Consider the following 24,061-nt stretch of genomic DNA (forward strand, 5'->3'; position numbering starts at 1 on the left):
GGTGCCCTCCTCAATACCCATCACCCACCCTCCCCACCCTCCCACCCCCCATCAGCCCTCAGTTTGTTCTCAGTTTTTAAGAGTCTCTTATGCTTTGGCTCTCTCCCGCTCTAACCTCTTTTCTTTTCTTTTTTTTTCCTTTCCTTCCCCTCCCCCATGGGTTCCTGTTAAAATTTTGAAGGATTTAACACAAATACAGGCTCCTTACCAGTTTATCAATCCCAGAAATAATAGAGGTTGAAGGAATAGAGGAGAAAATCTTTTCATATTTTGTATAGTTATTATAAATATTCTTGAATAGTTTATTACTCAAAAGCAGTTACTGAACTCCTTCTATACCTAGACTGTATGCTAGATTAACAGATACAGAGATGAATCAAAGAACAGTTCTATTCCCCAAAAGCATCACAGCCAGATGAGAAATTTCCAAGCTATACCACTATATTTCTCTATTGGCTCTTTGACAGTTGCAGGCAACCACATTACCCCTGGAGAAGTGGCACTTACACATCTGAGAGAGCTAAACAAATAGATTCAGTCGTGTGTTTGGCTCAAATCAGATAGTTATCATTGTGCTGACAGCAAGTTCCTTGCTCTGTATTTATTCCCTAAGTAACGTGATTAAAACCCTGTGTTTAATCACAGTATATCACAATTAAGAATCTTGTTCAATCCTATCTGTGGTCCCCTCAGGACTAAATGATCACTGAAATTTATGTAGCCACCTAGAAAGACAACTCTAAGAACCACATAAGTTTATTTACATCATAGTAACTAGCTCCATATCTGACTCCTGGTAGGTTTGACTAGTATTTGTTTCATTTTATTTAAAACTGTTCTGTAAAAAAAATTCAACTATTTCATAAGCACCTTAAAACCAGAGAAGCATGAGAAAAGTTATCATCATTGAGTTTGGAACTTTTCATATATTGTCCCTAGACCTGTACTATATAGGAATACGTGGTAACCTGAGTAGGAATGTATTTATTCTTATTTAAAGCAAACAAAAAAAATCAGTTTATGAATTGGAGGCCTCTGACCGCGCTGAAGAGTTACCTAACCTCACAGTGCAGGACCATGTTGAATAACATTTATAAATCTACTGATTCTGTTTGTGGTGAGCTAGGAAACTAACAGCTAAGCTAAACTGTAAATTTAAACATTTTTCTTTGTTTTAACTCAAGTTCAAGTTAGTTAACACATAGTGCAGTATCGGGTTCAGGAGTAGAATTCAACGATTCATCACTTATATGCAACACCCATTGCTCATCCCAATGAGTGCCCTCCTTAATGCCCATTGCCCATTTAGCCCACCCCCCACCCATATCCCCTCCAGCAAGCCTCAGTTTGTTCTCTATATTTAAGAATCTCTTATGGTTTGCCTTTATGTTTTCAACTTAGTTTATTTTTCCTTCCCTTCCCCATGTTATGTTGTGTTTTTAAAATTCCACCTATGTTTCTCTGACTGACTTATTTTGCTTAGCATAATACACTCTACCATCTACATTGTTGCAAATGGCAAGATTTCCTTCTATTGGCTTCCAAGTAATTTTCCATCGTATATATATACCACATCTTCTTTACCCATGCATAAGTTGATGGACCTTTGGGTTATTTCCATAATTTGGCTATTATTGATAGCACTGCTATAGACAATGGGGTGCATGTGCCCCTTCAAACCAGCATTTTTATATCCTTTGGATAAATACCTAGTAGTGCAATTTCTGGGTCGCAGGGTAGTTCTATTTTTAACTTTTTGAGGAAACTTCATACTGTTTTCCGGAGTGGCTGCACCAGCTTGCATTCCCACCAACAATGCAAACAAAAGAGATCCTCTTTCTCTGCATCCTAGCCAACATCTGTTGTTTCCTGACTGGTTAATTTTAGCCATTCTGACAGATGTGAGATGGTGTCTCACTGTGGTTTGATTGGTATTTCCCTGATGATGAGCGATGTTGAGCATCTTTTCATGCGTCTGTTAGTCATCTGGATGTGTTCTTTGGAAAAGTGTCTATTCATATTTCTTCCCATTTCTTCACTGGATTATTTGTTTTTTTGGGTGTGGAGTTTGGTGAGTTCTTTATAGATTTTGAATACTAACCCTTTATCTGATATGTCACTTGCAAATATCTACTCCTATTGCATCAGTTGCCTTTTAGTTTGGTTGACTTTTTTTTTTTTTTTTTTTTTTGCTGTGCAGAAACATTTTATCTTGACAAGGTCCCAATAGTTCATTTTTGCTTTTGTTTTCTTTGCCCCAGAGACATGTCAAGTAAGAAGTTGTTGTGGCCAAGTCCAAAGAGACTGCTGTGTGTTTTCTCCTACAGGAGTTTGATGGTTTTCTGTCTTACACTTAGGTCTTTCATCCATTTTGAGTTTATTTTTGTGCATGGTGTAAGAAAGTGGTCCAGGTTCATTCTTCTGCATGTCGCTTTTAGTTTTCCCAGCACCACTTGCTGAAGAGACTGTCTTTTTTCCACTGAGTATTCTTTTCTGCTTTGTCAAAGATTAGTTGGCTATATATTCGTGGGTCCATTTCTGGGTTCTCTATTCTGTTCCATTGATCTATGTGTCTGTTTCGGGCCAGTACCATACTGTCTTGATGATTACAGCATTGTGATACCTTGAAGTCTGGAATTGTGTTGCCTCCAGCTTTGGTTTTCTTTTTCAACACTACTTTGTCTATTTGGGGTCTTTTGTGGTTCCATACAGATTTTAGAATTGTTTGGTCTAGCTCTGAGAAGAATGCTGGTGTTATTTGATAGGGACTATATTGGATGTGTAGACTGCTTTGAGGAGTATAGTCATTTTAACAATATTTGTTTTTCCAATCCATGAGAATGGAATGTTTTTCCATTTCTTTATGTCTTCTTCGATTTCTTTCATAAGTATTCTATAATTTTCAGCATATAGATCCTTTACCTCTTTGGTTAGCTTTTTCCTAGGTATCTTATGATTTTTGATGCAATTGTAAATGGGATTGATTCCTTGATTTCTCTTTCTGCTGCTTCATTGTTGGTGTATAGAAATGCAACTGATTTCTGTATGTTGAATTTATATCCCGTGACTTTGCTGAATTTATGTATCAGTTCTAGCAAATTTTGGGTGGTGTGTTTTTGGTTTTCCATGTAGATTATGATGGCATCTGTGAAGAGTGAAAGTTTGACTTCTTCCTTGCCACTTTATCTGCCTTTTATTTCTTTTTGTTGTCGGATTGGTGAGGCTAGGACTTCCAGTATTGTGTTGAGCACAGTGGTGAGAGTGGACATCCCTGTCGTGTTCCTGACCTTAGGGGGAAAGCTCTCAGGTTTTCCCAGCTGGGGATGATATTAGCTATATGTCTTTCATATATGGCCGTATTGATGTTGAGTTATGTTCCTTCTATCTCTACTTTCCAGAGGTTTTTTTTTTTTTTTTAATCAGGAAAGGATGCTGTATTTTGTCAAATGCTTTTTCTGCATCTACTGAGAGGATCATGTGGTTCTTATCCTTTCTTTTATTAATGTGGTGTACCATGTTGATTGATTTGCAGATATTAAACCAGCCCTGCATTTCAGGAATCATTCCCACTTGATCAGGGGAATAATTCTTTGATGTATTGTTGGATTTAATTTGCTGGTATCTTGTTGAGAATTTTTGCATCCATCTTCATCAGAAACATTGGATGTAATTCTCCTTTTTAGTGGGGTCTTTGTCTGGTTGTGGAAACAAGGTAATGCTGGCCTCATAGAATGAGTGGAAGTTCTTCCATTTCTATTTTTTCGCAACAGTTTGAGAAGAATAGATATTAAATCTTTTTTAAATGTCTGGTAGAATTCCTCTGGGAAACCATCTGTCCCAGTTCTCTTGTTTGTTGAAAGGTTTTTGATTACTGATTCAATTTCTTTACTGGTTATGGGTGTGTTCAAATTTTCTATTTCTTCCTGTTTCAGTTGTGGTCATTTTACATGTTACTAGGAATTTATCCATTTCTTTCAGATCACCCAATTTGTTGACATATAATTGCTCATAATATTTTATTATAATTATATTTGTGTGGTGTTGATGGTGATCTCTCCTTTCATTCATGATTTTATGTATTGGGGTCCTTTCCTATTCCTTCTTGATAAGTCTGGCTAGGAGTTTATCAGTTTAGTTAATTGTTTCAAAGAACCGGCTTCTCATTGTGTTGATCTGTTCTACCATTTTTAAAAAAAAATTCGGTATCATTGATTTCTGCTGTAATCTTTATTATTTCCCTTTTCTGATGTTTTTGGATGTTATTTGCTGTTCTTTTTCCAGCTCTTTTGAGTGTAAGTTTAGGTTGTGTATTTGAGACATTTCTTCCTTCTTTAGGATGGCCTGGATTGCAATATGCTTTCCTCTTATGACCATCTCTGTTACGTCCCAAAGGTCTTGACCTGTCTTGTTTTCATTTTCTTTGGTTTCCTTGTACTTTTCAACTTCCTCTTTAATTTCTTGGTTAACCCATTCATTCTTTAATAGGATGTTGTATAACCTCCATGTATTTGTGGTCTTTCCAATTTTTTTCTTGAACTTGATTACAAGTTTCAAAGCATTGTATTCTGGAAATATACATGGTATGACCTCGATCTTTTTGTACTTGTTGAAAGCTTATACCACATCTTCTTTATGCATTCACCAGTTGGTGGGCATTTGGGCTTTCTCCATAGCTTGGCTATTGTTGGTAATGCAGGGACATGTAGAGATAGACATGTAGCCCAATGGCAATAATACCTCATAAAAAGAATCACACCTTTATGGAGTGTTTGTTATGTGGCAAAATGGCTGTGCTGATTAAGTTCTCTATCATTTATCCTAAAAATAAAAAACATATGAGATCCATACCATTCATTCATAACACACACAGACACACACACATATTGCTCAGAAAAGTAAAGTTGGATAAAAGGTATAAATGGAAAGAGCACAACTTCACCAAAAATTAAAAGCTTTTATTTTGTATTACTAAAGCTTGCAAATGGTAAGAATACTACTGCTGTGTGGACCACAACAGAGGAACTAGAGGCACTCTCCCATTGTGTGCCCAAGGAAATAGAGGAAAAAAAAAATCCCTTGTTGCAAAGCTGTATTACCCAAACAGCAGATAGAGCTTTGATACAATCCTAAGAAGAATCCATAAGTTGTAGCATATTACTATAATACATAACCATAGAGCCATGGAAAATTACTAAAATGGAGCTTCTTGAAGAGACCTCACACACTGTGTTGAGCATAAAAAAGAAAAGTTCTGGAGTGCTGTATATAGTACAACAGCATCTTTATAGAATTTTAAATATGCAAAGTTACATTGTATATCACTTAAGGATTTATAACATGCTGTAAAATTATAAAAGTAAATTTGAGAATGATAAACACCAAATTCAGGTAAGTGTTTTTAAAAGCAACAGAAGGCCATAACAGCGAAATGTTAATTTTTGCAAAGATAATGTAGTAGGACCAAGGATGTCTTGTATATTTCTTATAAATTTCAGAACCAAAATATGCTTATTCCATGTAGTGATTTCAAAATATATAGGTGTTAAAATCACATCATCCTTGCAGAAAGCGCTGCATAAAAGTAAAATGTGCTTGTCCAAATTATTGGAAGCAGAGCAAATGTCCATCAACAGATGAGCGAATAAAGAAAAGGTGGTCAATATATACAATGGAATATTATTCAGCCGTTAAAAAGAGTGAAATTTTGCCATATGCAACAGCATGGCTAGAGTTAGGGAGTCTATCACTAAAATAAATGTCAGTCAGAGAAAGACAAACATCACATGCTTTCTTTCAGTCATGTGGAATCAAAGAAGCATAGACAAAAAAAAAGTAAAAAAAAAAAAAAGAGTCAAACCAAAAAACAGGCTCGTAGCTATAGAGAACAAACTGATAGTTACCAGAGGGGAGGTAAGTGGGGAAGTGGGGGGATGGGTTAAGCAGACCAAGGGGATTAGGAGTTCACTTACATTTTGAACACTGAGTAATGTATAGAATTGCTGAATACTATTTTTGTACACCTGAAACTATAATAACACTGTATGTTAACTATACTGGAATTAACATTTAAAAAAGAAAAGTAAAATGTGCTCTGAAAATGAAGGGCTGTTCCTGATCACAGACAGAATGGGAACCTTCTTTTCTTGACCCTCTTGATTGTCTTTGGGGCAGAGGCAGGGCCAGTGTGAAGCTCAGTGCATCAGGGTCTCTGGGTCCCTGAGACCAGGGTCCATCCTTGACTCTGCTCTGAAGGGGGGAAGGGGGCATGTCCAGGATGGAAGGCGGGGGGTGGGGGGCAGGTTCTCCCCTATGTGAGCCTCTTGCACAGGATGGGAGGCAATGTATTGCAGTTCATGCAGGAACTGTAGGGAAATATTCATTCATTCATTCATTCATTCATTTATTCATTCTTGTATTAATTCCCCAAATACTTATCGAGCACCTTCTATGAGGCAGGCCCTCTACAGGCCTACATCCATGGTGCACATCAGAAACCAGATGTGCCTACTCTTACACTCCACCTCCTCTGTCTGAGGTTCTGAACTCCACCCCACCCACATTCATCTTTGCCAGTAGCTAGAGCCTCCCAGTCCCTCGATGGGCTCCATTAGTAGATTTTAGCAATACTTTATTCATTCCAAAAATCAGTCCCATGAAAACTGACCTATATAATAGTATATGGGGGCACTCTTTGGAGTTTGGGGCTCAAAACTTTGACTTTAATCCCAACTCCCCACCTCAGACCCTCACCCAGGATTCCAAGGGACTTCATTTAAAAGCCTCCAAACCCAGGGCACTGCTGGATGGGTGAGAGCTGGAAGCCTCTGAGATTTCCAACAGAACTTTGGAGAAAACAAGAGTATTTCCAGCCTTTTCTTGAGACTAGATCCCCCTGGGAGGCACAGTGTGAAACAGTGGCCTTACCCTGGACTCCTCTTGCCAGCCCACGATGGTGACCATGACCTCTCTTCTTATGTACTAAGACCTGCCCCCAACTCACCTGTTACCGGCTCCGCCACCTGCAGATGTAGGTGACTATGAAACTCATCGCCAGCAGCACCTTGAAGCCCAGAAGGAATGCCACAAAGATGAGGCAGGCATCTCGGGACCTAAGTACCAATGGGCAGAAGGACACAGCAAAGGGGACACTGTGAGTTTAAATACCTCACTCCACTCAGGAGACAAAGGTGACCTAGTTGCTCAGAGCAGTGGAGGTGGGCTTACCTGAGCTTCCGATGGGCTTGTATGTGCCGTGTGTTTCCGCAGACAGTATGAGGCTGGCCTGGATGGGAGGTTGGGTCTCGTGCTGCACCTTACAGGTGAGCACCTGCTCGGACCCCGGCCCTGACACGTTCACCAAATGCAAGCTTTCCAGGGTGTAGGTCCCATCGCTATTCTGCTTGGATGTGAGTTGCTCAGCTCCCTTGATCGTATGGCAGTTCTCCGTCCAGGTGAGATGCACACTCTGTGGATAGAATCTCTGCACGAAGCAGGTGACAACCACCAAGTCCGAGGAGGGTGAAGACTGGGACACTGTCACTGTAGGGGGAACTGACACAGCCCAGAGAAAGCAGACAATCACTATAGGAAGGCCACTGTGGGAGCCTGGGAATTCTTTGACGATGGGTCATCTGCCCAGGGTCTGCCCCAGAGGAGGATCCAGGTACTTGTGAACAGATTCCTGCATAGGTAAATGCATGGCTGAATGAGAGTGTGCTTTGAGTGAATGCATGCTTGATGCATGGTCGGATGGAGGAATGCATGGATGAAAGAATGAATGGGCTTGATGAAAGCCTCCAAAACTTGCTCTCTCTCTCTCTCTCTCTCTCTTTTTTTTTTCCACTTTGGCCATGAAAGATGCAAAGATGAACATTAAATGCCATTTAAGAACCTACAAGTCAGTTGACTCACTCCATGACTTGATAATTCTAACATTTTAAGATTCACAGACTCTACATCTTTATGACTCCAAGATACTGAGATTTTACATAGGAAGGAACTAGGATTTGGAGAGGTTCCCCATGTTGAGATTCCATCCAAATCCAGAGGATTATATGGAGTGTCTATGGCTTATGTCTGGAGTCAGGAAGCGGGCCAAAATAGATACAATGCATATTCTTGAGTTCAGGTTTGTCCCTAAACCTCAGAAAGGCCAGACAGACTTGTAGGCTCAGTTTAACAACTTTTTGGATCATTCCGTGCACACATGTAGTTGCATTTAACCTACTTGAATATCTTTTGAGTTTGGAGTTTTTCTGGCCCTGTGTTCATGTTGGTAGTTGGGTCATCATAAAGGGCATGGTCTGTCACATGGCTTCATTCAAGAGTGGGCACAGGGCCCAGACTGACAGAAGAGCCATGTATAGAATCCCAGCCTACAGGGTTGTTTGTGGATGAAGGGGCACAGTATCCAGTGTGTTATGATGATTTGGTACATGTTTCAGATTTTGAAAAATTTAGTTTTATAAACCAAAAGGATAGAGGTTGTCAGAGTGTACTCACCATTCACAGACACATAGATGCCTGAACTAGACGTATACCCCACATCAGGATGCCCTCTTATCAACTTCACACAGTAATAGGTGCCCATATTCTTGGGCAACAATCACTGATGCAGATGGAATAGTCTGTTTGGTTGACCTCTGTGTTTCCACTTGGTTTACTAGGGGAAGTGACTTCCATTGAAACTGTAGGCCCGTTCTCCCTGGACCACAAGACAGGCCCTGCTGGGGAGTGAGCAGACACGTTGCAGGCCAGGGTAACGATGTCTCCAGCTCTGACTGACAATTAACTCTTCAGCCTGATTCATCTGGAACTCTTTACCTGAAATTTCCTGGAAAGAAACTTTGCAGCATTTCTCATGTTCTTTGTCTTGGTCCAAGATGTTCTGAGGGACTGGTTCTAGCTCAAGGTGGGGGTCTCATTACATACTCTTTTAGCGACATGTACTGGCACAGAAGGATGACAATTACAAATTGGGTTGCCATACAGGATGAGGGGAAGAGGACCAGTGTACAGAACAGGTGGGTATCTTTCTTCTGCATCCTAATATGAGGATGGGCTGCAGCATGGCAGACACTATAATAAACAAGGGAACTTGCCGAATAACAAATGGCCACAGACTTAATGATCTAAGAAAACACATACTCTTTCATAGTTCGTGTGAACCAGGATTTCAGACACAGCTCTATCGTGCACAGAGGGAAGTTGATGTGAGTCACAGGGAGAATGGCATGTACTAGTCTGAGGACCATCTGAGGCTATGAGAGGCTAGAAAAGAGGCCCGGAACAGACTGTCCTTAATACAGTTTGTAGCAACTTTATTTATAATTGCCAAGCTTGAAAGCAACCAGGATGACCTTCAGTAGTTGGATGGATAAGGAAATTGTGGTACATTCAGACAGTGGGATCTTATCCAGTGCTAGAAGAAATGAGCTGTCAAGCTCTGAAAAGATATGGAAGAACCTTAAATGCTCATTATTAATTGAAAGGATAAAGCCTGCACACTACGTGATGCCAAGTATATGACATTTTGGAAAAGGCAAAACTATGGACACAGTAAGTAAATACATCAGTGATTGTCAGGGGTTAGGGTGGGAAGAGAGAAATAGAACAAAGAGGATTTCTAGGGCATCAAGATATAATACTGTATACTCTATAATATATAAAGGAGGATATCGCTATACATTAGTCCAAACTTATAGACTATACAATACCAAGAGTGAACCGTATTGAAAACTATGGACTTTGGATGTTAATGAAATATCAGTGCAGGTTCATTGTTTGTAATATATGTACCACTCTGGTGAAGGATATTGATAATAGGAGAGGCTGTGATGTGTGGGGTCAGGGAGCAGTATGAGAAATCAGCTGTACCTTCTGCTCCATTCTGGTGTGAACCTAAAACTGCTTTAAAATATGGTGTCTATTTATAAGTAAAAGTCATTTCCATATCAAAGATCATCTAGATTTTCTTCTATGATAGCTTCTAAGTATTTTATAATTTTGTGTTTTCCATTATATTTATAAAGGCTGTTACATCTGTGTCTAGATTCAGTTTTTTTACATATGGACGTCCAGATGTCCAACTGTCCCAGCAACGTCTGTTGAAACGGCTACTTTTGCTCCTTCCCCAATGATCATTTTGCTGTATTTATGTGGGTGTTATTTCTGGGCTTTCCATTCTATTACATGGATCTGTGTGACTATTATCTCACCAATGCAGTGTTTCAATAACTGGAGATTTCTAGTAAGTCTTGTAATCAAGTGGTGTCAGACTTCTGACTTTGCTCTTCTCTAGCATTGTGTGGCTATTCCGGATCTTTAATGCCTCCATATAAACTTTAGAATCCGTTTGTCAATACTCATAAGATAGTTTTCTGGTATTTTTATCTGGATTACAGTTAATTCATAGATGAAATCGTGAAGAACTTGCATTCTAACAATATGGGTCTTTCTATCCATGAACATGGCATGTGTCTTTGCTTATTTAGTTCTTTTTTTGTTGCTTAGAGTGAGGTGTTTTGTTTTGTTTTGTTTTGTTTTTAATGTTGGCTTCATCCCCAGCACAGAGCCCAGTTCAGGGCTTGAACTGACAACCCTGAGGTCAAGACCAGATTTGAGATCAAGAGTGTAAAATTTAACCAACTGAGCCACCTAGGCACTTCTGAGGGCTGTAGGGTTTTTTGCAGATGCTTTTAATCAAGTTGAGGAAATTCCCTCCTATTTCTAGTTTGCTGAGAGTTTTCATCACTAATGGGTGTTGGATTTGTCAAATACTTTGTCTGCATCAATTGTTATCATCATGCAATTTTTCTTCTTCAGCCTGTTGTTGTGATGGGTTAGAATGATTGATTTTCAAATGTTGGAACAGCTTTGTATGCCCAGGATAAATCCTACTTAGTCACATATACATAGCTTTACACTTTGTGAAATTCTGTTTGCCGACACTCGGTTGAGAATTCTTGCATTTAGAATCATGGGAGATATTGGTTGGTAGTTTTCTTTTTTTATGTACAGTCTATGAGGTTTTGCTATTGAAATAATAATGGCCTCATCAAATGAGTACGGAAATGTTTCCTCCTCTGTTTTCTGGAGACGATTGTATAAAATTGGTATTAATTCATTTTTAAAAGTTTGCTAACTGGGCCTGAGTGTCTCAGATATATTACTCATTCCTAAAACATCCAAACTTTATTCCTCCTTCCTTCTACTAAGATAATGGTCTTGGTTTCCTCTTTCATCTGATCTAACCCCCTGCAGCCATCTGCTCTATCAGAACTCAAGTCCTCTGCCCAGATAGATCAATGGCCTTAGGGAAGAGACTTCACCAGCTTGCTTAGCAAGCAAAGGCAGAACTACTCAGTGAGAACTACTCAGTGAGAACTCAGCAGAACTCTCAGTGAGAACTACTCAGAACCTGCGGGGTTCAGCTCCCGTCACTTACCTGGTGAGACCTAGTGACCACTTCCATCTAACGTTCCCTGAGCACACAGACCTCTGCCAATTTGTAACAGTGATTCTCTTCGGGTGAAGCATTTGTGGATCCTTTCCTTGCTTCATAATTTCATGTTTTCCAACATGTTTTTCTCCATTGAGAGGTGGCGTCTGTGTAGTGGTAATAAGTGTAAAACTCAGGTTTTACATTTCCAATATGGTTCACTCTTGGTATTGTATCCTAGGGGTTAAGGGATGAGAGCTCTCAGGTGTGCTGTGTTGAGCCCTGTAACCATGGGAGGTGTGTCCATTATCTGAACAAAAAGGTCTGGAACAGATGTGACCACTGGGAGATTTTGTGAGCTGAGGACCATTCCAATTTAGTTCTGTAATTTCTGGCTGGGAAAGAGAAAACCCTCCCCCAAGAAATTCTAGGGAAACAGGTAAGGAGAACAGTAAAGAGGCATGGAAGAACCCCCACCAAATATACCTGAGACCCCACTCACCTGTGAATCCCGCAGCAGAGTCAGCAGCAGGGATGGCAGAGAAGGGCAGCATAGGGAAGAAGGGACAGACATCATGGTGGACCTTGGAGCCTTCTCTGTCTGAGTGTTGTCCTGAAGAGGCCTGGGACTCTGTGCTTCGAGAAGAGAAGACACTCCCTGCTTCTGTGATGTCAGAGGAAGGGGATTGTGATGAGAGGAAAGACCATGGGACTGTAACACTTTTTCTTCGAGATTATCAGTTGAGCAGACAAGGTGGTTACAAGCTGAACAATTGCTACTGGAAATGTTTGGGGTTTCCAGAGTTAAGATCATGACACCCACAGGCTTGGCCTCATTCTGAGCCTTGTCCCATCTGAGGTTCTCGCCAACCCACAGCCCTGCCAATTTTAGAGGCTTCAGAGACAAGGTGTGGGGAAGAGGTTAGAGTTTTGGACATGGCAATGGTTTGTGCTTTAGAGGAGAGACCGCAAGAAGGTGGGGCTCAGGGAACACTCTCCAAGAGGGAAAGCAACATACCTAGAAACACACCCAGGAAGGTGAGGGCTGCCTTTGCTGTCTGTTCTGGGTCCTGGGCCAGCTCGGAAGGAAGGGAGTGGAGGGATTCAAGAAATGCTCTCAGAAAGAGAAAGGAACCAGCATGCTGGCCTCCGTCTCTCTCACCTCTGGAATGAGCTATACCCAAGCACCAAGGTTGTGTTTGGGGACTCTTCTAAGTCCACACTCAGCTGGTGACCCTTTAATGTCCATGAGCCCATAGTCATGCACTGACGGCTAGGGCTATTTTGCTACTGCTTCCTTGTGAGCCCTGCCTCCTCTTAGGGATATACAGGATGTTAAGGCCAGGAGGGGTGGTGGAGGAAGAGGCGAATGCCAGGCAGGCCCAAACTGCCTATAGGAGATGCCAAGACTCCCCTCCACCAGTGATGTCACCATTGTATCACATTTTTCTGGAAGGACGAATTCCATGCTGTGAAGCTATCCATGCCCCTGCTGAGAGTTGGACAGAATCTTTCCCCCAGTCGCCAGCATCTCTCCCTTCCCCCCACGTCCAGGAGACTTCACACCTTCCATCATACTCTAAACTCTTCAGAGACTGGGATTTTTAGTGCCTTGATGGTCAAGAGCACTGGCTTTGCAGCCAGATGCAGTCAAGCTCCCAATCCTGAATCCACTTCTTGGTGATTGAGCTATACATCCTTTGACTTTGAAATTTTCATTTGTATGGCTCAAACATCCCAAACTGAGTTCATAGTCTGCTCTCAGACATTCTCTTCTCCCCTTCCACCATGTTCAGTATGTGGCACATCCTCTACCCATTTGGTCAAACCAAGAAGGGACCCATGCTCTACACCCTCACTTGTCCACTCTTGTCTGCCTGCTCGAGGCCCTGCTGGTTTTACCTCCTAAACACCTGTGGAATCTGTTTCTCCATCACCATCATCTCTTGCCCAAATGAAAACTATTACTTCCTAAATGGCCACCCCCATCTTGTTTTGCCCGGTGTCAGCTCTGCCTTCTCCTTCATCCAAGGTGGTCTTCTACGACACAGATCTGATTATACCCCTTTCCTGCATAAGGAGTTTTGTGGTTTCTCATTGCTCTTGTATAGTCAGAGTGCTTGGTATTTTGTAAATGGTAATGGTGTATAGCATATGGTATATTGTATATGGCATGAGGTATATGGTATATGGACTACGCCTTGTAGTGTATGGTATATGATATGCGGTCCATCCTTCCATGACTGCCTTGGCCCCTAGAGTCAAAAGGCTTCCCACCTTTACTGGTATCAACGACCACCTCTTTGTTCCACACGGGAAACAGTTACTAAGATGAATATTAACAGGCGGGTCTTTTCAGGGAGTACTTTCAGGACCGAACGTGTGGAAGGGAGGAGAAGGGAGTAGGAATGTGTAAAAGAAGTTGAGCTGCCGTGAGGTCCCAATGAAGATTCAGCCGATCTCCTATGTGATCTGGTGCTAGGATGTGATTTCAGAGTTATCCTGAGCTGGGGTGAGCGGGCTGGGCCTCTATATCCCATGTTGAGGAGCCACTGGATGTGGCAGGTTACCAGGCATGACCTGGGGCAAGGTGGCTCTCCTCAGCTGAGGCCATCTCAAAGAGGGTCACAGCCCAGGGCCACCTCCTGAGACCTGGTGCGTCACAACATCCACCTTGCTCTGCAGAGCCCCTTCCAACTCTGTTCCTTGACCTCAGCACATGGATAAACCCCCATCCCCCACCCCCACTGAGGTCCTTAGAACTACCCCACTCATCCAGGGGCCTAGAGGTCTCTGAGCACACCTGGATGAACTGGGCTTTACCACTTGGAAAAGTTTAGGATGAACGTCATGGGGGACTGAGAAGTAGCTCCTTCTGGGATCTCTGAGTGCCTGGCTCTGGAGTGAGCTGTGGCAGAGGACAGAGGAAGGAGGAGAAGAAACCTCAGACCTGAAGGGAGATAAAACCTGGATATAAACACAAAATCCCCCCACCACTCATTTCCTTGCAGTGTCCCCCAACGGGGTGCAAAAGGAAGATAGAGAGCTGAGGACAAGATGTTAAAGTTTTTTTTATTGGACTCAATTTTGTGAAACAGTTTTACATTTAGAAAAAACTTGGAACAATCATACAGAGTTTCAATATACAGCTGCACACAGTTTCCCCTCTTATTAATGTCTTACAGTAATCTGGTATATCTGTTATAACTTAATGAACCAATATTGGTACATTATTATTAAGCGAAGTCCATAATTTTTCTAGATTTTACTTGACTTGGGCTACTAGAAGAAAACACTGTAAACTAGATGCCTTGAACAACAGGAACTTATTTCTCACTGTTAAGGAGGCTGGAAGTCTGAGATCAGGGTGCCAAGATCATTGGGTTGGGATGTGTGTTTGCCACAATAGCAAAGCAGGTGGTTATGTAGTCTCCTGGTTTCCCGCGATAAACCTGCGTGACATTGTACAAAAGTGAAGAAATGGCAAAAGGGAATGGGCACAAAGCTGAAAGTGCACAGGAGAACGGAGAAAAGATGAGGTTAGAGGTCAAGTTCAAACTGAATGTGAGAGGGGTTCATGAAGCCATGGCGGCCTTCATGGGAATGCTGCCGGGAATACCGTTGCCCGAGTCTAGATATGCACCCAGAGGAGCAGAGTGAAGATAAACTTACCACGTGCCTGAGGAGGTGGGGCTGGGGGTGGGGACGGGGACAGGGACAGGGAATGTCCCGGAGGGAGTGACACCAGCATATATTCACATTAATATTGTAAAGATATCGCAGCATTGGAAGTGCAAGGGATGGAATGTTAGAAACTGATCCCAACTGAGAAAGGAGTGAGACTGTGGTTAGAAGAAGGCAAGCCCTCTGCAAACTACTCTTGATAAGTCTTTACAAAAGATAAAACACTTCCCTTTTCAACATTTCTAATGTTTGCAGTGACCCCATACCAAATGAATAACAGCCTTACTTTTCTTTTTTCATGTCCTTATACATTCCTAACTGATAGTTGGAGGGCTTCTAATGTGTTGAAAGAAGTTTTTAAAGGTCGCAGAAAAATTGTTACTTTTCCCCTCTGATTATTGAGATCACTTCGCTTGCTTTCAGCGGCGCTGTCATTGCCTGAGTCCTGCGTCACTGTGCAAAGTGAGCACTGTCTCCATTTATCCTGTCAGCTGATCTTAAGTTCTAGGGAAACAACTCAGTTTGGGTTTGAGCTGTGAAAACACACAGTGAGAGACAGGAATTGGTATTTTATGTGGGTGGTTTAAGGAAGGTGCCAGAAGGGAGACAATTTGACCTCCATTTCCAAAGGGTCACTGTGGCGGAACCCAGAGAGTCTGTTAGGCACGTGGCAATGGCCCAGGAAGGGATGCTGGTGGCCGGGACCAGGGGGCAGCCTGGGAGCGAGCAGTGTGCAGGTGCTGGGTAGAGCTCCCTGGTGGGCGGGAGGAGGCTTACACTCGCTCCTGAGAGCTTTCCAGGAATTTTGCAAGCTAGTTGTTCCACGGTTGGCAGCTTGAAATTGGCCGCATTGGGAGTGTAGACAACACAGAAGTGGACAACCACCACAAATGAGGCTTCTTTTTCTTTCCGAACGTGGATTGTTGAACATTTACCATCTCACCACTGGACATAGCATTATGAAGGCAGAACTGAACACGGGGTATAAAGAAGGAAACCAGGGAAGGGTCCAGGTTTCTGGACTGCCAGCACCTATACACGAGCGGGGGGATCAGGAAAGATGAAGCTGAATGGAGAGCTGGTGTCCCCATCACAGGGAGAGGAGGGAAACTTCTCTCTACTTTGAGTAGAAGGACATGTAGGCAAAGGGGAAGGAGAATCATTTCCCTTCTTCCACGCAAGATGGGATTCATCTGCATTCAGGAGGCATTGGAAAACCTCACTGAGGCTGGCAAGTCTGGGGGTTGGCAGGAATGGCCCATGAGAGCATGGCCTTGAGTGTGTACTTAATGGCCACAATCCCCAGGAAATGGATGAGAGATAGCCTGGTACACGTACACATGACTTGTTTCTCACATTCTAGGAAGATACCCATGTGTCAGTTTCCAGAGCACGTTCCCATGGCCCCTGCTCAGGACCAGGTATGAAGACCAGCTCTGGGGGCATCAAGGACTGGGAGAGGAGCAGCAGGAACTGTGGGCAGGTGGGTCTCTGGGGAAGCAGGCATGTGGGGCAGGGTTGTGGAAGCTTCTAGTTGTTCCTTGTCTTAGGCTGGGCCCCTCAGGGAAGGAAGGAGGCAGCAGAGACTGAGGATGGCATGTAGCAGGGGAGGAAGGAAGGAGCCGTGGACCCATGTCCACATTTGATTATCTGCTCATCATTCCAGAAATGTTCTCCATGTGTCTCCTATGTCCTCGGTGCTATTTTCCTCCTGGGTCACCTGTAGTGAGAGGACAGGTGGTCCCTGACATGGACTGTGCCTCCTCAGCCTTTCTCCCTAGGTCCTGATCGCCCTTCCCCATCCTCTCCAGTCTGTCCCACGAAGGGTCAGAGTGGGAGCCATCCTCAGAGCAGCCAGCGGGCACCTGTCAGCATTCCTCTAAATGTGGACACCTTGCGCCCAAATAATCTAGAGATGGTCTCCACGGGGTTTCCCACCATCCAGCCCCTCTACCCACTTCCTTCCAAGAAGCCCTAGGACTCTGTGCACATCCTTTGACAGCCCTTGACCCCACCCACTTCCTGCAGGACCCCCACAGTCTTCTTGGGAGCTGGGAACCTCTCGGAACAATCCCTGAGGCTCCAGAGGGTGTGGACGGAGATGCGTCACCTGCTCTTTACTCCAGGTGGGCACTGACCCTGTATGGGCTGCCCCTTCCACTGACCTGGCTCCTTCTAGGACTGACCTGGCTTTGTCCTTCTTGTCCATGACTCACAGTCAATCCATTGCTTCCTGTGGCCATAGATGGCAGAGACAGAGACGAGCAGCAGCAGCTTGGGGCCCAAGGAGAGAGCCACCAAGAGTGAAGGAGAGAGTTCTAGGTCTGGAAATGAAGGGACAGGAGGCAGCATCAGAGAGGGATCCAGAAGTCTACTCCCAGGGGCCTCCACTTACCCCAACCGAGGGAACCTGGGTCCATCAATGGTCTGAAGCTCATGAATTTCCCCTGTGAGGGCCTCGAGGCAGAATTCAGGGTAAGAGGTACTCCCTTTCACTCACCTTTTCCCGGGCTGCCAGCTCTCCTTCCTGAGGGAAGACATGGGGACAATGAGAACTCAACAACATGCAAGTGAGCTTTACTGACTTGTTCCCCACACCCGATGGGGCAGGTCTGACACTCTCTTTCTGAGGAGGGAACAGGCTCATAGTTTATGGAGGGTCACAAGATGAGTGGGAAATCACTCACTGCTGTCCCGTAGGGTGAATCTGTGACCTTGTCTTTGGACCAGGACATGTCCAACCTTTCAGGGTCATAGCAACGAATATCAGCCCAGCCTCGAGTACAGTGAGGACAATGTCAGGGTGAATGAGGTGCAAGGCTGTCCTGCTTTCTTCCACACACGGGCCTCGATGACCCCGTGTTCTCATGTGTTGAAGGAGCCCTCAGGGTGACCTGACCTCACAAGACCTGCTGCCTGGACAACACCCTAGAGAGGTAAGAAATGGGGCTTCAAACACCATCCAGCCCACCCAGACCCCGGTGCCAACATCAGGGAACATCTTTCTGTTGTACATAGATCACTGTTCTGGATGCATAGCTTCAGGTTCTTTGCCTTTTTATAATGATTGCTTTTTGCTCTTAGATTTACATCAAGAAGTTCCAGTAAGTTTTTGAAATATACATAATAATCTTTGAGGAAGAGGCAGAGACACCATTTTTACCCCTGGCATGTTGGCAGATGGTGGGTCCTAGCTGGGTGGCCCTCTGATCTTATACTCAGTTGAAAGAGGTGCATTGCCCATGTTTGCACCTGCTTCTAGAGGGCAGCCTGCAGCAGAGGCCTGGAGGAAGAGCGGGTACAGAGGTTTCGCCCCTCCGCTCCATTTTAAAAAGTCAAAAATAGCAACCGGCTCGTCCAAGTATGACTCTTCTGTGCTGCCTTGTGTTCACTATCTCCCTTTGCCAGTCTTGCCTCCTTCCCTGTCTCACATGCACGTGAATCGGGCAGCGCTCCACAGTGAGCTATCCCCCTTCTCGTGTATCTTAGAGGCTGCTTCCCAAGGCAGGTGACCTGCGGAGTTTGTCTGGGAGGGGTCTGGAAACCCAGCTCTAAGGTGCAGATACAGACCCGGGTCTCAGTCAGCTGACTGGCCAAGAGGTCCCCAGCCTGGTGGGTGTCGGGGCAGGGGTAGGGCCCAGCCGTCCCTGATATTGTCACTGCTAAAACCTCACAGTGGTGACCTGGGATGATGTGAGCAGAGGATGGGAGTACCCTGGCAATCTGGAAATGAGTTGGGAATTACAGGAACTATGGGATTGGGTGGGTGTTGCTGGGCTGATGCCTTTCAGAGAAAGACGATGCAAACTAAGACCAGTGAATCACACCTGAAAGGTCAAGTGTGAAAGAGGACATCCGGGCAACATTGTAGACTCACACCTCCTAGAGCCGGAGGGAAGAAAAAGCTAAGGACACAATTGGGTCCACCTTCACCACAAGAGCATCGGCGCTACAGAGAAGACTGGATTCTCAGCTTCAGTGCACCTGCTTTGCCAGAACAGGGCCGTGATGGGGAACGATGGGAGACAGATACTGAGATGTGGGATAGGGACTTTGGAGACAAGGCATTCAAAGCCCTCAGGGCACTTGTGTCTGCTGAGGACAAGGCAGCACCTTAGTTACTCATCTCCGAATAGAACTTCTAAACCCAAAGGAAAAAGAATAAAAGGACAGTAAATTCTATGGAAATCTGGTTCTCAATAGTCCTTGAAGACAATGCCCAACCTTCAAAATCTCTGGGAGACAAAAGAGAAAATTCACCAAATCCAAAAGCTCAGTCACCTACACTGCTGCCCTCCCACCCTCACCAGCCAAAGGAAAGGGCAGGTGAAGGGGCCAAGGAGCCTGAAAGTTATTTAGAAATCCCACTGCCAATATTAAATCCAACTTAAATTAGAAAATATTGAAATATGTCCCGCACATCAGGACACAGATTATAGGAAACTGTTTCAAAGTATGCCTGACTTGGGACTTGGGATGGTTGGCCAAGATCCCTCAGAGTCTGTGAATAGGGTACCTTCCATGGCAAGAGAGACTTGTGTGGTCATTAGGTAGGGTTTTGAGCGGGTCGTTATCTTGGATTATCAGAGTGGAGCCAACTTAATCACAGAGACCTTTACAAGTGAAGGAGGGAGACTGGAGAGTGGGAGCAGGAGGCATATTGACCACAGCAGAAATAGGTCAGGAACAGGACCCTAGGCGCTGGAACAGCAAGGACACTGACTCTACCCCAGGGCGGCCAGAAGGAACGCTTCCTGACAGCTCATTTCAGACCTTCTGCCTCTGGAAATGGAAGAAAGGAATGTGTGTCATTTTAAGCCACTGAGAGTGTGCTAATTACTACTGCAGCCATAGGAACCTGAAACAGGGAGGCAGGGACATTTTAAGAGAACCGTGCCAGAGTATCAAGAAGACAGTTGGAGCTTTCTTCCGCTGTGACCAGGACAGTGAGTGTGCAGACAGAGCAGGGCTGTGCCTCAGGCTGCTTGGCGTTTAACCTTGGCTCCTTGTTTTCCTGCTCGGGTCAGATCCCCTGAGCCTCGGTGTCCCCATCTATGAACAGGGAAGACGAGGCCCCTCCCTGTAGCTCTGGTGATACGGAGTAGCTTTCATGATGAAGATACAGTATCTGGCCTGGTGCCCCCCAGGGTCCTCCTTCATCGGTTCTCACCTGAATGGGAAGCTTGGGGAAGAGGAAGAAGAAATCTGCTAGAGGCACAGGTCTTCCTGGTGGTGGAGCCAGGTACTAAGCTGTGGTGCTGAGACAAAGGATGCACCCCTGGGACCTTCCGTAATACCTGCACCATCAGAAAAGCCACCTTCCCTGCCTATGGCCAAGGGATGTGCAAAAACTCAGTTGCCGTTATGTGAGTTAGCGCCTGAATCGCACGAGGGTTTTCTGGACAGACCCACAGCCAATACCCAACCTCTGACCTCTCCTCCAAACTGGACTGTCCGCGGAAACAGGGAGCCTGGGCTGCTTCTCACTGTGACTTTTCTGAAGGTGAAAGAAAGACGTTGTCCCGCATCCCTTCCCCGGGTGCGCTTGTCCTCACCGGAAGGGAGGGGAACGTAAGCTTCATGAGACAAAAGCCGTCGCCTGTTTTGTTCCCTGCGACTTCCACAGCACCCAGAGCAGGGAACGCACCCAGCAGGTGCTGAGTAAGTGCTGAGTAAAGGGAGTACTGGCTACATGAAGCAGAGGTCTCTCCAGAGGCAGGGGTGAGGTGAGGCCTTGTAACTGGGAAAGTCGCTCAGACTTTCGGTCCCTCATCGCTGGAACCAGAGGGCTGGTCAGGATTGGAAAAGGGAAGAGCTGGGAGCCTGCAGGCTGAGGTTCCAGATTTCCCACCAATTACCAGCTGTGGGGCCTTCAGCAAATAGCACAAGCTCTTCAGGCCTCAACTTTCCTGATCCGTGGAAGGGGCTGATTCAGGGGCACCTGCCAAAGCACCTGATCCTTATCTGTTGCTCAGACAGTGGAGGGCATTCTTACTGACTTGCCGTCACAACCAGGAGACGGAGCGATACTCACCGCTCACGGTGACCTGGGTGCCTGGTCCAGACTTAAACTCCACCTCACGGGCCCCTTTCTGGAACTTCACACAGTAGTAGGTTCCAGCGTCTGCTGGGGTGATGTTACTGATGCTGATGGAAAAGTCCAGGTTATTTCTTCTTGTGGCGTCTGAAACATTTGTTACGCGGGGAAAGTGGCCTCTTTCGAAACTGAAGATTAACTCCCGGTCTGGCCCCGTCCCCCTGAACCACCTGATTTTCCCAACGGGGACCAGGGAGGTCAGGGTGCAGTGCAGAGTGGCCGTCTCTCCGGCTGTGACAGACACCAGCTTCTCGGGCTGGATCACCTGCAGCTCCGCCTCACCTGCCACACCTGGAGGGAGAACAAAGCAGGTATTTAGCATCCTTGTGCGATCCTGTCCGTCCGCGCAAGTGTTTATCCACAACAGCCTTCACTGAGTGCACACCGTGAGCCCAGCCCGCTGCGTGTACACGGCATGTAGCCCTCGCGACGAGCCTGTGACACGGGACCCTGTTGCAGACGAGGAAAGGAAAACACAGAGAGATTCAGTGATACATATATCACATTTTCTTTATCCATTCATCAATAATGGACATTTGGGCTCTTTCCATACTATTGTTGATAGTGCTGCTATAAACACTGGGGTGCATGTGTCCTCCAATCTGTGTTTTTGTATAGTTTGGAGAAATATCCAGTAGTGCATTTGCTGGCTAATGGGGTAGCTCTGTCTGTAACTTTCTGAGGAACCTCCATTCTGCTTTCTAGAGTGGTTGCACCAGGTTACATTCCCACCAACAGTTTGAGAAGGTTTCCCTCTGTCCGCATCCTGGCCAACATCCGTTGTTTCCTAAGGCGTTACTTTTGGCCATTCTGACAAGTGTGAGCGGTATCTAATTGTAGTTTTGTTTTGTATTTCCCTGGCGATGAGTGGTATTGAGCATGTTTCTTCACGTATCTGTCAGTCGTTTGTACGTTTTCTCAGCCATCCAAAGGAATGCAATATTGCCGATAGCAATGACGTGACTGGAACCAGAGTGTGTTATGCGAAGGGAAATAGGTCAGTCGGAAAAAAGATACCGAATGATTTCAGTGATAGGTGGAATTTAAGAAACAAAACAGATGAACAGAGGGGAAGGGAAGGAAAAGTAAAATAAGATAGAAATAGAAAAAGAGTGAACCATAAGAGAGTTTTTATCTATAGAGAACACTGTGGGTTTCTGGAGGGGAAGTGGGTGGGGGGATGGGCTAATTGAGTGATGGGCATTAAGAAGCAGAATTGTCGTGATGAGCACTGGGTGTTATATGTAAGCAATGAATTATTAAATTCTATTCCTGAAACCAATACTACACTATACATTAACTAACTTGAATTTATTTTCTTAAATATAATTTATTGTCAAATTGGTTTCCATACAGCACCCAGCGCTCATCCCAACAGACATAAATAAATGGAACAACTTCCTCTGTTCGTGCATTGGAAGACTTCATATTGTTAAGATGTCAATACTACCTAAAGCGATCTATAGATTCAATACAATTGTTATCAAAACCCCCATGGCATTTTTTTTTTTTTTTTTTGCAGAAATGGAAAAGCCCATTCTAGAATTCATATGCAGTTTCCAGGGACCTAGATCACCAAACAATCCTGGAAAAGAAAATAGTTGGGAAACTCATACTTCTTGATTTAAAAACCTACTGCATAGTATAATAATTAGAGTACTATAGTACTGAAAAGAATAGAGGGATAGAGCAATGAAATTGAATAGAAAGCCTAGAAATAAACCCTCACATATATAGTCAAAAGATTTTCAACAAGAGTGCCAAGGCCATTCAGTGAGGGAAAGAGTACTCTTTTCAACATGAGATGCTGGGAAAACGGGATATCTACATGCAAAAAAAAGAATTTGAACCCTCATTTTACTCTATATAGAATGAGCTCATTGGATGAAGGGACCTAAATGTAAGAGCTAAATGTATGAAATTCAGAGAAAAAACTGTAGGCAAAACTCATGATACTGGATTTGACAATGATTTCTTGGATAAGAAACCAAAGGAACACATAATAAAATTAAAATATATGTAAATTGGACTTCATCAAAATTAAAAACTTTTGCATAGCAGAGGACAATATTAAAAGTGAAAGAGGGACGCCTCGGTCGCTCAGTTGGTTAGACATCCAACTCTTGATTTCAGCTCAGGTCATGATCTCACGGTTCATGAGTTCAAGCCCCAGGTTGGGCTCTGTGCTAACAGTGCGGAGCCTGCTTGGGATTCTCTCTCTCTCTCTCTCTCTCTCTCTCTCTCTCTGCCCCTCCTCCACTTGCACTCTCTCTGTCTCTCTCAAAATAAACAAACTTACAAAAAAAAGTGAAAGAACTCACAGAATGGGAGAAAATATTTGCAAAGCATATGTCTCAGAAAGAATTAATAACCGGCATATATAAAGAATTCCTACAATTCAACAAAAAAATATCAAATAGCCCTGTTAAAAAATGGACCAAAGACTAGAATAGACATGTCTACAAAGAAGATACTCAAATGGTGAGTAAGCACAAGATATTGAACGTCATTAGAAAAATGAAAATCAAAACCACAGTGAGATACCCTTTCATCCCTGAGAATGGCTTTTATCAAAAACAAAAGAAAGCAAAACCAAAATACAAGAAAATTAAAAATCAGAAAATAAGGATTGAGTAAGCTGTGGAGAAACTGAAACTCTTGTGTGTCGATGGTAGAAATATAAAATGGTGCGGCCGTTGTGGAAACAGTTGTGTTATCATTAAAATTTAAATGTAGAATTTGCCGTATGATCCAACAATTCCACTCTTAGGTAAATATCCCCCAAATTACAGGTAAGTACTCAAATACTTGTACATCCTTGTTCATAGCAGCATTATTCA

The 24,061-nt window shown here is 44.1% G+C and overlaps 1 protein-coding gene across 8 annotated transcripts in view; it reads right to left on the reverse strand.

The window, feature by feature from the left end:
- Window positions 1–24,061, reverse strand: part of LOC102955164 (signal-regulatory protein beta-1-like) — a 52,976-nt gene that overhangs the window by 23,755 nt on the left and 5,160 nt on the right. For 2 of the 8 annotated variants that reach the window (XM_042980749.1, XM_042980753.1), the window contains one exon: window positions 21,159–21,512. The exons of 4 other annotated variants lie outside the window; for them this stretch is intronic. In XM_042980749.1, the coding sequence (XP_042836683.1) occupies window positions 21,159–21,512 (354 nt within the window). Of the gene's footprint in view, window positions 1–11,942; window positions 12,095–17,310; window positions 17,449–17,624; window positions 17,652–21,158; window positions 21,513–24,061 lie in introns of those variants that run through there. 2 more of the 8 variants (XM_042980756.1, XM_042980755.1) reach the window with 2 other exon arrangements.

This window comes from Panthera tigris, chromosome A3 (assembly GCF_018350195.1).
Source record: "Panthera tigris isolate Pti1 chromosome A3, P.tigris_Pti1_mat1.1, whole genome shotgun sequence".
NCBI lineage: Eukaryota > Metazoa > Chordata > Mammalia > Carnivora > Felidae > Panthera > Panthera tigris.